Source organism: Caloenas nicobarica, chromosome 5, assembly GCF_036013445.1.
Source record: "Caloenas nicobarica isolate bCalNic1 chromosome 5, bCalNic1.hap1, whole genome shotgun sequence".
In the NCBI taxonomy this organism is placed as follows: domain Eukaryota; kingdom Metazoa; phylum Chordata; class Aves; order Columbiformes; family Columbidae; genus Caloenas; species Caloenas nicobarica.
The window spans coordinates 16,924,954-16,941,745 of NC_088249.1; the positions used below are offsets into that span (position 1 = coordinate 16,924,954).

General features: G+C 43.5%; 1 protein-coding gene across 1 annotated transcript in view; it reads left to right on the forward strand.

Annotated features, from left to right (window-relative positions):
* The window catches only part of FBLN5 (fibulin 5), a 53,094-nt gene extending 44,044 nt beyond the window's left edge, over positions 1-9,050 (forward strand). Inside the window, exons 10-11 of the mRNA XM_065635880.1 lie at positions 50-245; positions 2,124-9,050. Coding sequence (XP_065491952.1) covers positions 50-245; positions 2,124-2,285 — 358 coding nt within the window. The 3' untranslated portion in view covers positions 2,286-9,050. The remainder of the gene's footprint in view (positions 1-49; positions 246-2,123) is intronic.
* The last annotated feature ends 7,742 nt before the right edge of the window (positions 9,051-16,792 follow it).

A 16,792-nucleotide genomic window follows, 5' to 3' on the forward strand; every position in this document is an offset into this window, starting at 1 on the left:
ATTACAGCAATTTGTAACCCCTGATGACAATCCTCTCTCTGACAATTAGCCGCTGCATGTGTCCAGCTGAAAACCCCGGCTGCAGAGATCAACCATTCACCGTCTTGTACAGAGTGATGGACATGGTGTCCGGGCGGTCTGTGCCTTCAGACATCTTTCAGATGCAAGCAACAACTCGCTACCCCGGAGCCTATTACATCTTCCAAATCAAATCAGGGAACGAAGGCAGGGAATTCTACATGCGGGTAAGTCTGGAGCTCATTGAAAGAAAACAGGGAGTATCTTCTTGTTAGCTGAATATCCTTCTGATAGCAGAACCCAGTTTTTAATGAATATCATTTAAACCTTCAATATGAGGCATTTCTACATACATGCAGAGCAGTGTGCTGATCTGCAGGGGCTGCTGGCTCTTTCAGGAGGGTAACCTACCCAAAGCAAACACGCTTGTCTTATGAGACATTAGGTTCAGGAGAGTCCAGGGCTCTACCCATGTCTAAGAAGAGCTCATGTCTCTCATGCTCAAGAGAAACTATTGTGCCAAACCTTTTTTTATTTGATGAACAATCAGTCCTTGCCACTGAAAGAGTCAACGTTTCTTCTTGGTTTTGGTGGGTTTTTTTGGTTTGCGGCTTTTTGTTGTTGTTGTTGTGATTTTTTTAAACTCTTCATTGGAAAATGAAAAACCTGAAAACCAAAAAAGTAAGGAAAAAACCCACAAACCTTTACCCCAAGAATTGACTTTCTGGGTTCTTTGCTTTTATTTGTTATGTGGGGTTTTTTGATTAAGAACACACACTTTATGTAGATATTGCTAGAGAAACACAACTACTTTTTTTTTTTTTCCAAATCTAATTCTTCCTCAAAAAACATCACTGTTCCCCAATCGCCTTCACAGCACCTCTGACGAGTGGAGTGATAGAGGGTGTCTGCACAGAACAGGGCACAGCCTTCAGGGATGGTGGCGTTCAGAAGGTTGATTTTTAAGCCTAGGCAAAACCTGGCTTTGATATTCACGTTAAGTGATGATCAGTGGCTATTGACGGTTCCCATGCCTCACAGAAACCGGTTAGATGACAGATTTCGGTAGATTCCAATACACATTTCTCCCAAGAGCCTCAGATTCTCACTGTTTAAAAAAAGATGTTTCAAAATTCCAAAATGACAAGTGGTCCAAGAATGATCAGATACATCTCACAAGATCTTTCCTGTGGCAAAGTCATTACTGATCCCACTGACCTTTTCCCCTCACCTGGGTCGATCCACCAGATGCTAAGGCTCCAGCAACCAGCATTGTTGCTCACAGTTTGTGAGTTTTCTTATATTTATTTATCCCACTCCCATTCGTCACCTCCAACACTCCGCTTGCACAAGCTGTGCTTTTCCAGCCACACGTCAGGTTGGCAGCCGGAGCTGGTGGCAGTGGGAAGGGGCCGAGCAGCGGACAGCAGCACAGGGCGCTGGAGGAGCGGGCCCTGGGCAATGGCTGCTCCTGGGGTTTTAACATCAGAAGCTCTGATTTTTAAATGCTCATAATCCACTGTTCTGGACAGACATTTCAAAGGTCAGCTTCCACTTACTAAAAGACAGATTGTCTGAAGTGCCTTCACGTATTTAAAACTCTTTTCAGAGAGTAAGGTTTTGTGACGTTAATTGATGCAATTATACAGTAAACCCCGATCCTGTTCACATCTGTTCTCAAGCTCTGTTAACATAAGCCCATCTTGGTGTTCACTACTTCAAACTAATGGTGCACTTTACATCAAATAAAATAATATCTCATGCACAAAAAAAATGGTGTCACTGCTTGCGCATACCCTAAATCCATGTTTTCATCTTCTTGCATTTGGACAATAGTAAATTTCTATGTTCAATAGCTCCTTTTACATGCAGGGCTCCCAAAGGCTTTACAAACTGTAGAAGGTGATAGTTCACGCAGAACACTGAAATGAAGCCAAATGATGAAACAACGCTCTCCCGTGAATTGCAGTCACTTCTAATAATGCAGCAGAAAACAGTGTTTTGGCTGCTCAAAGACCACGGGCATAATGTGGGTTCACCTGAGACGATAGTTTTCAAGAGCCATTTTTGAAAATCTCACCTGCTTCCTCTTGTTTTGTGCACAGCAAACGGGACCGATCAGTGCTACCCTGGTGATGACCCGCCCCGTGAAGGGGCCCCGTACTATTCAGTTGGACTTGGAAATGATCACTGTCAACACTGTCATCAACTTCAGAGGAAGCTCTGTCATCCGACTGACGATATACGTATCACAGTACTCCTTCTAAACCTTGAGTTTGTGCCCTGGAAACATTAATACAAAAGAGACGGTTCCTCCTCTGCAGAATTCTCTCCTCAGATGCCAGTACGTATAGCAGCTCCAAACCAAACCAGTATTTCCACAGACCCAGTGACCTACGTCTGTCTGAGGATGGAGGTCTCTTCATGCACAGCCCCTACCAGGATGCAGACATCTAGAGATGTATTGTCAGCAGATTCCATATGATTCTCCATGTGGTCATATATTTTAAGGATTCTTTTTTCCATTGTAAACACTTCTAGGGTATGAGTCTATGTTTGAAAGACTGTGAACCTTTGTAGCTCCAAAGCTGCTTAGCAAAAAGCACCAAAGAAACTGAGGAAAAAGCTGGCTTTTGCAATCTTGCTTTTTTTTTTTTTTCTTTAGAAATGGAAAGCAGACAAAGAAGCAGAAGCAGAAACAAAAAGCCACCTATTGAAACAAGGGATCTCAGAAGTGCTAACTTACATTCCCAATTATCTCTGGAATTATCAGTCAGGCACTTTGTCTCAATTAACCCTGCATTTGTCTTGTTTCAACTGTTTTTTCTTTGATTCTATTTTATAGTTAAAATCTATTGTGAATTCATTCCAAAATACATGTTATACTATGTAATCTTCTATTTTCTAACAAAATGCCACATGTTTGGGTTCCTTCCTGTATTAAATCTTTCTATATAACAGAATTCACAGAAATCTATCACTGGATGGTATGTTTTACAATGTTTAGGATGTTATAATTCTTGACACTCAGGCGCTTTGACACAGTCCTCCATTGCTGGAATAGAGTGCAGGGACTTTAGAGCAGATAAGAATTAGAACTTTATTTTTTCCTGTTTTTCTGAGAGCAATAGTTGCAAACAGTTTGTAATGGTATAAGGTAGTGATACTAACTCTGTAGTTAAGGCTGCAACTAATCTTCCGTTCAAAGACCACTCAGCTCAGACCCATCCAAATTCTTTCAGAAAAAATGAATTCTTCTGTTCACATGCAGCCTCTCTCCTATTCCTAACATTGGGGAAAATAAGCTGAAAAGTACTTGGACCAGTCTTATTGTTCATGCTTCTGCCATAAAGCAGACCCCACTGTACCAGTACCCAGACTTCAAACGATGGGATCCCAGTTTCCATAGGCAATGTCTTCTCAGGTATAGCTGCTGTAACCAATAGAAAGTTTCTCCTAAAGTCTAATCTGATAATCTCTGCTATTGTAATTTAAACCCATTGCTTTTTAGCCTACTTCCAGTAGAAATAGAGAACAGTTTATCTTCCCCTTTGCAGCAGTATTTAACATGTCTGAAGACTGTTGTCATGTCTCCCCTCAGACTGTTCCTCTCTAGTCTAAACAAACCCAATTCTTTTCGTCTTTCCTCATATATCACATTTTCTGGACCTTTGATCATTCTTGTTGCTCTCATCTGGATTGTCTCCAGTTGGTTCACATCTTTCTTGAAGTGCAGTGCCCAAAACTGTGAAAAGTATTCCAGCTGAGGTCTCACAGTGCTAAGCTAAATCTATATATATGTTCAGTAGTTTGAAACAAGAAAAAAAAAAAAAAGTAGAGTTTGGAGGTATAATGGTTACCTTGTTGAAGCCACTGGCAGTTTGGTCTTTTATTTTAGTAGGGATTCATATCCCTTGTTCTTAAATTGCTCTGAAGCAAGCTCCTTTGCTGTGTCCTGCTGCATTTTCCTTATGGGCTTATTTGCTCTTCAGCATCACTAGGGCAGGAGAGATAATTTTTGCTTTGTCTTTTTGAGAACTGGAAATGCTTAATGTTACTTGGGAAAAGGAGTTTATGAAGCTTATAATGTGAGCAGGCTGGAGAAGATTAGAAGCAGTATGTGAGGTCTTCATAAAAGTGGAGTACTACAAGGAAGAATACAGACTCAGAAAGTTATCGCAGCACAGACTGCATGACACAATCAGAAAATTGACTCTCTTGTTCCTAATGAAGCTTTGTGAGTTAGTCTGGAGTTATTTTTCCCTGGCTTTCGTAGAGACTCTGCTCTTTTTACTTGTACTCAGCTTGAAGGAAGCCCTGATGCAATGGCTCACAGCAATGAAATGCTGAGTTGAGTGTGCTTAAGCACCTTCCATTTCTTAGTGGTTTAAAGTTTTCTCTGTGCTGCTGCAATGTCCTCGGATCCTGTGGCTCAGAGCTCTGTACGCAGGCTGTCCTTTCTTGTAAAAATAAAAAGGCTGGAGCCTGAATCCACAGTTTAGCGGGCCAAGCTGAGGGCGGGAAGCCAATGATGAGGGTAGCCGACTTGGAGGAGAAAAACGTAGAGGAAATGTGCAGAGAAATATCAGAAACACGAATGTGTTTCCTGAGTGTATCATGGCTCATCATATACCACTGTCTTGGAGGGGATAATAGAGATGACCAGGAAGGAAAAATGCTAGTTTATAACCATGAAGCTAAAAGTGCTCATGTGTCCCAGATAATGGAAGTGAGACGCGGGAAACAAGCAGGATCTGGTGGCCCAGAGAGCAGACAAGGGGCAGGCAGGGTCTTGCATTAAAGACATTAAACTCTTAACATGCTGAAAGTTTTCCCAGAGCTTAAAAGCCCCTTTTCCCCTGTTCTGTGACTCTATGTTATGGCTTCTTCAAGTCCAGTTGAGGAGTCCTCTCTCTTCCTGCCATCACATCACCTTCTGGAGACGAAGTGCACCCTGTTAGACATCAGACAGTTTCTCACTTCTGGGTTGTTCTCCCAGGGCCCCCACATACCAACCAGGTTTAACCCTAATTTAGAAACATCAAAAACCAGAGGAATTCCATAACAAAACACTTTGTTAAAAGAGTAAAGCCTGAATGCTTGGTTTTAGCAGGGTCCAGCAAATACTCATAAAACAATATTACACTTGCTATATAAACATTCTGTGCCTTAGAAAAAAAAGTGAAAAGTCTGGAAACAAAGGAATTCAGCCACTTCTCAACCGCCATAACATCTTTCATCACTCACTATCACTCCAGCCAGCTCTAACTTTGCCAAAATATATGCCAATCTCAAAATAATAAATTACTGGCAGTATATAACATCTAAACTCTCCATTTCCTAGTCAGGGGTCTGTTTCCAATAGACCATCACAGGCTCATATATTACAGTAATTCTTACCAAATTAAAAAAAAAAAAAAAGGACTATGCATGTCAGGCTTTTACAGCATGAAAGTTAAAAATGCAACTGCTGCATGCATTCCTGTTCTCCTTTGAGGTGGAGAATCCCTAAAAGCAGACAGAATTCCAGGTCTGCTCAGAAAATGATGGTTTATTCTAAACTATTGCAGAGGATTTTCTCGCACAAAGTGTTTTACCTTATGGTTAATAGACAATATTCTGGCCAGGACCAGATGAGGGCACTGAGCCTGGTCTGGGTACGCGTGGCTTCCCTCCGGCTCTGCTCTGACATGCTCCTCGCTCAGGGTGGCAGAGTCTGCTCCTGCCTGAGCTGGGGATGGACTTGGCCTCTCCTGCCTGTCAGCTGGCCTGTCTGGTTAAACCAGGGTCCCCAGGAGAAAGATTGCCTCTCACTATGTGTTTGTACAGCACCTATTGCCAGTGCAATAATTGGAATAAAGGTAAACAAAGGCAGAAATGACAGTAATCTTTGATACAGATCACAATGATTGGGAAGGAGAATCTACTTTGATAAATGAACTGAGTGATTGATGCCAGTTGGGTTAGGTGCCAGAGGGAGAAGAATGGCAAGAGATGAATGATCCAGTGCTGTAGAGCTGAATGGGTCCTATTGTCCACCTTATTTGACTTATGAGATATTTTTAGGAGATTGACTTTTTTTTACAGGGACAACAAAATGTTTTTTTACCTAAGGGTTTGCTGGATCCCACAGAATGGCTTTTCAACTTGTGCTTCTCTGACAACCATAACTTTGTTGAGAATAACTAAGCTTGAGTAACTGGTCACCCACCATCACCCAGTATAGTTTCCAGGGCCATTCACACAGAGCTTTCTCCTTTTCAGGTTGGGGGCCTGTACTCATATTTACCTTTTTTGGCTCAACTTTTAGAAGAATCAACTTTCATTGTCTCATAAACATAGTAACGGCATCAGCAGAACATACATATTCATTTTTCTCTGCCTAGAGCAAGCAGAGCAATAGAATCAGTACAGTTTGTGGTCATCCAGGTTCTCCAGACTGGTTTATTGTCAGAATATGCTCCAGAATATCTTCTGTAGCATGTAGCTGTATTAGAATACAATGAAAATTTCATACCACAAATATGTTTTTTTAAAAAGAAACGAAATAAAAGTATGCCCTAACATTATTCAAGCCTGACAAGCACTACTGTTAAAATAAATCTCTATACTGAATGGACAGAACCCTCAGTTGGTGTTAATTTGCATGACTGCTTCTTTTTCATGGAAAGATAAAAAGTATCCTTAGGATCTTCCCTGTGTGTGAAAAGCACTGTGCATGTATCTGTATACAAGGAGAATTTACAGAAGCTAAAACCAGTTGCAGCAGTGTGGCTCTGCATTTGGAAGTCAAAGACTTGTAAGACAACACAGCACAAGCAAATTGTGTTTTCTCATCTGATATGAGTGCAGATGTGTAATTTACACCTGTCATGTTTTGTTGTTTTCAGTCTTTGAACTAATTCTGAATAGTTCAACCCCAAAGCAGGTGCCATACATGAAGACTGAGGTTGATGGTCATAACTAGGTTTTTGGGGATTCCACAGAAAGCCAGCCCAGAAAGGTGACCTGTGCTGAAGGGTTAGTGCCGTATGGAGTGTAATGGTCCAGAGGTGTTTGTGCAGGGATGTCTCTGATCCTGCAGCCACCTCTTTCCTCACCTGTCTCAGTGCAGAGTACACCTGACATTTAGAAGTGTGCACATCAGAGGTGGAAATCTCACCTATTCCCGTTCTTAGTTCAAACTTTTGAGATCCCTCTAGTGGTTTCCAGTGGCCAAACTGATCCCCCATGTAACTCAACTAATACTGGTGAAGTCACACAAGGGAGAGTTTGGGTACAAGGCAGATATACTTTTACACCAACAAGTGAATAATGATGCAGTAACTTTGATCTAAGAATTGAGAAATGTAGCTGGGTAGCAAAGGGGTCTTTAGAAAACACTTTGGCATCCAAAAATTCCTGAAACATTCAATCTGTATCAATTCCCTCCTGTATTCCAGAATTCACTCCTTCTCCCTTTCGAGTCTGTCCTGGACAAGTGATCTCATTATGGTCATGCACTGCAAGCCCATGCCGAGTGAGCTCCACTTCTCCTCTGGCACTACATAACATTTTTCACTTTGCTTTTTGGAGATCAGTTGTAGGCTACGCGTCTCTTCCAGGCTCTGAATGGCCTCCGTTGCTTTTCTCTAAGCCCGGGCAGATCTGTCATTTCCCTGCCAGATTCCCCTGCGCCCACCACCTGTACAACAAGCTCTTCATGTGCTTCACTGCAAATTCAGGCACTGCTGTTGGCCCATCTGCTTCTTTTGTACCCCCCCTCCCTCAGTGATGTCGGCAGGCACCCTTACAGCAAGTATTAGGTCTGAATGGTCAAAGGGATGCCCAGCCTGCTGGCAGAGCCTGGCTTCATGAAAAGGATTAAAAAAATTCCCACAACCACCCAATTTTGAAGGCTATAGATGCCCTTTTAGGTCCCAATGTATCACTTTTCTCTTGAAATTGCATCTATACCATGCTGGCTTGATAGTCTCAAGGCTTTTTAAGAGGCCTGGTAAGGACATGCGTATGCAATACATCCTTAGGCTCTTCACACCTTGGATGAGGTTTTGCCAGTTTTCAGAGTATTTGGCCCAGTCAGAGTGCAATGGGATCATTGCTGCCTGAAGCCAGCGATTGACTAACCACCTTACATCAGGCCTGGATTTAGCTCAGTTTTATTTTAAGTTTTGAATCTCAGTGTCAGTGGTATAAATGTAAGCAGACATGTATTATTTTTACAGTAGAGCTAAAAGATTGTTTCCAGTAAATAAACAGTAGTATGATTGCAGTATCCCTTCCTCTGTGGGCACTATCTTTGGGTACTTTAAGATTTCCTGAGATATCCTTTGACACTTCAAAACTTCCTCTGCTATTTCAAGCCATTCATTGATGTGTTTTCATGAATGATTCCTCATCCCTGTTCTTCACGGGCCGACACAGGCACTTGACTCTACATATTGTTAAAACACCAAGCTACATCCAAGCCTTTGCAGAGTCACAATTCATGCATTGTTCATAGAAACTGTTCCTGTCTGTAACCTATAAGGGGTTATGTTGACTTTCTTGAGATTCTGCAGTGTTCAAAGTAATGTGTGTGCATGTGTTTTCCAAGACTGGGACCTTAGTTTGGAGATTGTTCATCAGCAACTTGGTGCAAATGTTTTGTATTCAACATGTGAAATTACAGCTACAAAGGTTAGTTTTGACAAAATCCTCAGAACATATTGTGTTTCCTGGATGCCTTCACATAATGCAAACACAATTTAAAAGCCCAGGACCAGAGTTCTCCAGTATTCCTAGGAAAAAGCTGTCTTTAAGAAATACTTTGGTCAGTAAACTCGTTTTGTAGATTATGTGAAATGCAAAAAAAAAAACCAGGCAGAGGACCTGCCCAGATTATACAGTGTTTTGGTTTAAACTGGCAGGCAGCTGTTATAAACACCACACACAGCCATTTGCTCTCTCCCAGCTCTGCCCTCAGTGGGGTAGGGGAGAGAATGAGAAAAAAAAAAAAAGGTAAACCCTATAGGTTAAGATAAAGCCATTTTAATAGGACAGAAAGATAAAAAATACTGCTATTAATAACCATAATAATAATGGTAGTATATATATAATACATTTAAAAAATAAAAGAATATATAAAACAAGTGATGCACAATGCAATTGCTCACCACTTTTCAACCGATAGCCAGCCAGTTCCCGAGCAGCGGTCCCCCTGGCCAGCTTTCTTCAAAACAGATACTAAGCATGATGTCATACGGTCTGGAATATCCCTTTGGCCAGTTTGGGTCAGCCGTCCCAGCTGTGCCCCCCCACACCTTCTTGTGCACCTGCACAGTGCAAGAAGATGAAAAGTCCTTGACTACTTAGCAACAACTAAAACATCAGTGTGTTACCAACATTATTCTCATTCTAAATCCAAAACACAGCACTGTACCATCCACTAGGAAGAAAATTAACTGAAAGCAGGGCACACAGATTTGCTATTTAAATCAGTATCCCCAAGAAAACCTGAATACAGTTCACCATTTTAAAATATTCCTTTGGACTCTGACATCTGATGCCATTCAGGTAGGGGAGGGGGACAGAAAAACTAGCTGCTTCCAAAACAACAGCACCTGCTCTACAGAGATCCCAGGGCTCCTATAGCCATCAGAAACATCGGTCAGCCCAAGTCTGCACCCCAGGTGAGGAAGGCACAAAACTCATAAAGACATATCCTCAGCTAGAGACATCTTCATTGACTTCTTAATGATATCTAGTGGAGATCTTTTTCATAATGTGCATAAAATTTCTCATTGTGTTTATACATCTATGGAAAATTTAAAATGACAGGCCCAAGCTGTTGCCTGCCACATGTGTATTACCGGCAGTGAGCTCTAGCATATCCCTCTGCCATTCCCCAGGGCTGTGCTCACTTGGAATTACCCAGTCCGACTGCAAGTTATGATGGTGTAAGTGACAGCAGTCAGTTCACAGCAGTGTAAAGCTATTCCCACAGATGAAAAAAGAGAAGTATTGAGGGATAAAATTACAGTTGAACCAGAAAGTTAATAAAAAAGAGCTTGCTCATTAGTTAACCTTCAGTGCTTTGGTTATGATGTCATTGCTGTGGACAAAAATAATCAACCAGCAACACAAAATATTAAAAATATTATCTCCTTAGAAAGATAAGTGCCCATGTAGCCTATAAATAGCTCTGGAATGAAGATATCCCACACAACATCTGGAAAAGTAAGAGTTCACTCCTTGACCTCCAGCATCCCAGTGTTCCATTGGCAGGATAAGACACGGTTGATCCTTACCAGGATACAAACACAATGGCTGGCTGACGGATGGGCCAAGGAAGAGGCAGGTGGGGCCAGAGGGAAGGGAAGGACAAACCAAGATAATGTAAAAGTCCTAAGGAATGCTCCCAATGCCGAGGATGTCTGAGACAAATCTCTCCCTTGCTGTACAAAGTGTTTTAGCTCTGCTTGGGCCTTTGAAAGACAGAAAAGTACTAACAGTCACTTCAATAAAAATGGGAGGGCAGCATTCATCTGTTTGAATGCAGCATCAGTCTTCAAAAAAATCATACTGTCCTGGCCAGTCTGTCACCTAATGAGATGCACTGGACACTGGAAGCCTATAAGTGCAATTTAAGGTACAGCAGATACAGCACTACCTTACACCAACAGCTTTTCCTGTAACCAGTACACTGCCCAGCTCAACGAATGCTCCACGGAACGTCTGCTGCTGCTTTAACAGTCATTTCCCTAACCCTGACTTGCAAGCTGTCCAGATTAAAAAACATGTTATATTTTTTAGTCTTCATTCTTTTCAGAAGAAAAATTCCGTAATTTAAAATGGATGGTTTCAATGTCCCTCATTCTGCCCCTTTAACCTATAACCACTACTTCATTTGTAGCAGAAAATGAGCTTTTAATTTTTGTATTGTTTTACAACTTGAGTAGGGACTCTCATAAAGCTTTTTAAAAATAATAAAAAAATATTGCTAACAAAAATTTTAAGTGAATTATAGTTTATTTTGATCATTGTCTGGTTTAGTGGTGATCATATAAGATCATTGCAAACATTCATGCCAGAATCATGTAATCCTTCTGGAAAGCAAGTTGAATGAGGATCAATGATACTGGTACATCTGTTGGTCATAAGCACTAGTAATGTATATATAGTAGCAGAGAGAACTTCAAAGCAAAATACAATTAATTCTCATAGGCTAGTTTTCTTTCACGGTTTTTATGTTGTAAACTTGCCCATACTTGGAGGTACATGTGTGCAATTTACCTTCATTTCCTGCTGTGTTTATGCATGATTAGGCTCAAATTAACATTTTGTGTAATGCTACTTTATCTGTACCAGGAGCTTGACGTATCTGAAGAAATTCTTTCTCCTGCAGCTCCACTGAAGGTCAGTGCAGGTCATAGCTCCTGGTGGTGGGGATGGCTCCCTTGCCCCGTCCCTCCAGGCACCAGCTGTGCTTTACCCAGCACAAGTTCAGAGGGTGCATGGGAGGGTGTACAGGCTGCATGGAGGATCCCAGGAGATGAGCTCTCCTCCCAGCCCGACACGGTGCCACTCTCTCCTCCCAGTTGCCCTGGGTCTTGGAAGCACAACAAAGACCAGTGAAGGCAGGAGTTCGTGCAGTGAACATGAGGCTATAGACAGAATTTGGCTTAGCTCTGCAGAATAAACTTGTCTCCTTAACAAGTGGTGTTAATATAAGATAATTTAGACTGAACTGGTTTCCTCATACATAAATCATTAACTAGCACCTTGTTCTCACTCCCACCTGCACTACATAGCTTGTGACTTTGGTACAAGAAAGGCTTTTCCACCCACACCATACTCAATGACCCATGCGTAATGGGGTTTGGCTGTTTGTTGGTTGGGTTTGTGTTCTGCAAGTGGAATGTTCTTATTTCAGCAAATTGCAAGGGCAGCCCAGCCTGGCTCTGGTTTGCTTTGTGGGAAGTGAATGAATTTATGTCACACAGTTGCTCTCTCACATTCTCATCACTCAACTCACTGCAGAGGTGAGGTAGGTAATACGCCATTCACTGGGCCTATGATGATTTACAAGCCACTCAGAAAGCCGATAAAGATCTTTATAGCTGTTTGGAACTCAAAGGAACTGCTGCTGCTCATTAACAGTGTCACAAGGACACATCAGTTCCCTCCACTACACTGCAAACACATTAATTCCGAATCACACGCTCAATAAAAATTACACTGAAATGAAATGGGCGCGCATGCAAAGCAAAAGAGAAGAGGCCAAGTACAGGAATGCTGGGCTGCAAAATTTCAAGAGAAGCAAAGAACTCTCTAGAGCTGCTCAAAGAAAAGGAGAAAGTAGCTCTGTGACCTATGACTAAAGACTTCTGGTTCTTCAGTCCCCACCGGTATAACTTAGTGGAACTGGTCTGACCAGTGAATCCACTGAATGATTGGGCTTTCTACTCACTTTGGTGGAGAATGGACACTTTGGGAAAAAAAGTTGCTCAAATGTAGCTGTTGGTATAACAGCTCTGGCAGCCTAATCTGAAGTTTCCAAACATGAGGCATTGCATTCTTCTTTATCTAGCTGCTTCCAGTCTGCTTTTCAGGTTGTTCTTATTATTCATGCTGTCATGTTTTAGACGGGGTTGCACCCGGGACTGAATAGTGTGACCCCTTCCCCTTTAATTGTCCTTTTCACAATGCAATACCAATCTGCTCGGACAGTATCCTCCCAGCCAAGAGTCCCTCTGTTCAGCAAGAGCTCTGTGGATAAGGCAACAGAATCTCTGGAGCTGATTCACAAGTGTGGACAGGAGAAGGAGGTTGTACTTTCTCTTCTGTCAGTGCTGTCCAGACAGCTGGTAAAGAACATTGTGCTGCTGGAGAGATGGGGTTTGGCTGGGCTGTAAAACTGATATCCTGCAGGGATTTAAACTCCTCCTGCACTTCCTTATGGGTCAGCTATGAATTGTATTTCCTTGAGAAGTCCTATTAGGCTGTATGCTGTGTACCAGAACTCCTGCCTTCTCCTCTCTTCTCTGTTTTTGGTGGCACTGGTTACTCCTGGGGCTCGCGGGTGCTGCTGAATGCTGTTAAACTGTCCTCCATGTCAGCCTGCACATAGCCACATCAGTGATGGAAAAAATGAGCCCTACATGGTTTTTCCAGGAAGCCGGACTGCAGCTCCCCGTCTCATACAGGTGAACATTTTCTCATGCCAGTAACTCATGAGGGCAGCATGTGTGAACTCAGCTTGTAGTCTGTGCCACTGTTCATATGGACTGACACAAATGGCAGCTGACTGATGATCTTTAACAGCACTCCTGCGCTTCCTTTTTTTCTCTTCCTAGCCTGTGTTGCTTTTCCTTTCCTGGGCTCCTGCACAGTTCAATCATCACACCATTACAGAATGATTGCCAACATCCCCTAAAATCCAGTACCAAAGCACAGTCTCCATCTGCCTGCTAATGAAAATCCTTGTCAGCCTGCTAATGAAAATCACAGTAGTTTAACCAAACAAGCACCCAATGCATTGGCCGACAAATACTCGGTTATGGTTTCATAGGATCTTGGAGAACTAGTTCAATAAAACCTCGCTTGCTAGAATGAGCGCACCTTTCATCTCCCACCATATTTTTCATTATGTCACTTGGACACAAATCCACATGTTTTTAATGTGAAGTTAATCCCCAAGCTGCAGTGAAATTATTAACCCTTCACCCCTGAATTCTTTGCTACCACATGATATAATTCTTATGGAGCTAAGCGTTAAAGCAATAGTGACAGCTGAATGTAATACTTGCAGCAAGTGGATATTCACTCACCATGGAAGGCCAGCCTTAGTCATACACATAAACTTTTTGGCTTGGGAAGCACAGTTAAATAACACAGCAAAGCTACTGTGTCCTGCAAACAAGTATGTGTACCTACAGTTATTACTGCTGACTCAGGATTCTTGAAAATAATCTGTCAAGAAAATACTGTCAAGAATAAACATCCTGCAGTTTGCAGCTGTTAAACTTTTTGTTAAAAACCAGGTTCCTGACGCCTGTGCCATTCGGCTTGGGTGTATGATCAAGTTGTACCAAGGTGTGTTGGCAGTTGCACTTCCACCCCCACGCCCTGAGAACTGGTGTGGCAGTTGCACATCCCCCTCTCAGAACTGGGGCCTTCAACGGGGCAGCTGACGGCTCTTTGTGGAGACCCAGAGTCGGTGGCAGGGTCGTCAGCAGAGGAGGGGCCCAGAGCGTCCACAGCCCAGAGAAGCCGAGAAGCTTCTGGAACGCCCACAGCCAGATCTGAACAGACTATAAATGGGGTTCCCGCCGGAGACCCCCTTTGTGTGGTCTCCTCGGAGCTGCGGGTCTGCCGTGCTGCCGGAGTCCCTCCCCTTAGACGGAGAAGCCGTCTGAGGTGACCTCCCGGGATGGGGAGCGCCTCACCTCTGCATGTGGGTGAGTGATAAATTACTGAATATATGCTTTAATAAGTCCTCGCCTGGTAGGCGAGTGTAAATTCCTTGTCTGGTACAGACGAGTGTAACTTCCTTGCCTGTGACAGGCAAGTGTTTATCTCTTATGGGCAAAACGGGGCAGCGAGGGCTCTGGTTTTGTTTTCTTGTAAGTGTGTATATGCACGCTGTGGATCCTCATTTCGCTGCACCCCAAATAATCTCCTAACCTAATATCCAAACCTGTATCTTATGTTATTGGAGTGCTAACTAATTGTATAAACCCCGTTTCTAATCGGTTTATTTGCGGTACTTTTCCGGCCAGAACAAAGTTTGTTTTGGACCTTGTTGTCTGCCTAAACTTATTTTGGGGTGCCTCCATGACAGAAGGTAACCCATTTCAGCGTGTTCAGAGGAGTCTATGCAGAGCTACGCATGCTCCCCTTTCTGGATATTTATGTGTACCATGAAACACAAGTTAAATATGCATAATCCCCCACCTCAGGGTGAGAGTTCATCCTTTTTCCTGCCCTAAAATCTCTACTGATCTCAGCAAGGGTTGTGGCTGCAGCACGTTTGCTTCCCAGTGGTTCTGGCTGCACTGGTGAGAAGCAGCCAATGCTGCGGCGGGTCTGCGAAGTGAAGGCCAGGACGGTGGGCAGCAGGTTGGCTGTGTACTGGTCTGCTTGTCAGGGAACACAGCCAAACACCCTGCAGCTGGATTAAAGTGTCAAAATTAGAGTGGGCTGGTAACCTCTGTTTCTAGTTATGCTGTTTCGTAAGTGGTTTAAGTACCAAGCCAAACCGGCCTGTTTCTGCCTTCTTGCCTCTCTCTGAGGGACAAGCCCAAAGCTTTAGCTAGAAGGTCAGCATGTGCTCTCATTTTGAACTGAGCCATTTTAGATGGAAGAACAGCTTTTCAGCTTCAGTGGGCATCCAGTCATTGGCCTCCATGGCTGTTCTTCCTGGCTCCCTCATGTCCACAGGGCTGGCAAGCTTTAAAGTGTTGTAATTTCTGGGACGACTTTTTCTCAGTCTTTAAGCAAGGTAAATGAAGTTTGTTTTCACCTAAAAATAGAAGACAAAAAAACCCCAAAGGCTTTTACAACTGTAAAGAATACACAATATTTGCCCTTCACAAGTTGGACTACGTCTTAACTCAGCCCCTTTCAGGAGGATCTTTTGGGTGTTGCCCTTGTTCCAGCCTGTAGGTGACACCTGGCTGGACCCCGCGTCCTGGGGAGAGGAATATCTGCCCATCCTCAGGCACACCTTTGTCTTTTTTCAGGAGAGAGGCCAGCTCTGAGGCCCTGAGTATACCCCAAGTAGACGATGACATGAAAACATAGGTCAGGGCAGCAGTACAAGGCCCTGAGGTCCCAAAAAAGGGAGGGAAGAAAGGGGCCAGGCAGGTGTTTGGACATCTCCTGTCCCTGGCTCGGCTGCCTGCCCTTTGCTTGGGCAAACAGGTATCCAGGCCCCGAGGAGAATGGGAGGACCTGGAGAGATGCCTCTCATCATCACACATTGAAAGAGGCATTTCTGCACAGTATCACAAGCAAGTGGGACAGGAACGCTGTTTGGGGAGACACCTCACAGGCATCCCAGGAGGTGGCACCATCCCAGCCCAGTAGGAGAGCACCTCCTGGGGAGAGCTGGCTTCACAAATAGCCCGGGGAGTATCCCCGGGTATTGGGAAAGGGCTGCTCCCATGAGGTTTTCACTGATCGGGGTGAGAGAGGAGAGAGAAGGACAAGCTGTAGGAGTTATGGTCTCCAGCTCCCCACAGCCATGGTGTCCCGTCCATTCGTGGCCCATCCCCAGCCCCGTGGAGGTGCCTGATGTCCCAGGGCTGGGGCTGCCCCGCTGCCCTGCGCCCTGGTTGGGGTGCACAGGGGTGGCCTGGCTTCCCCTCAGCCCTCGGCTTCCCCAGCTGCCCAGGCTCCCAGCCAGTTCCTCCTTGCTCCCTTCACAGAGCAGGCGCGTAGCGAAAACACAGACATGCATTTCAGCGATTGCCTGCATTTGGACCTCTCTTCCCAGCCCATTTCTAACTGCAGCACTTAAATCCCACGGATTTTCACTGTTAGCTGGTCACAGCTATCATTACTTGATGTGCGTTTGAATCAGATGAGCAAAAATAGTTCTGTTAGATCTATTATGTCTCTGGCTTGTAAAATACAATAATTTCTTACTAGGTTACACTAATATTTCGTAATTCATTCTTAATATTATTCTTCAATAAAGCTCTGCACAAACAATCTATCCCACAGGAAAAACTTCTGCCAGATCCCAGATGTCAAACACATTTGCTTCAAATACAGGAGTTCATGACCT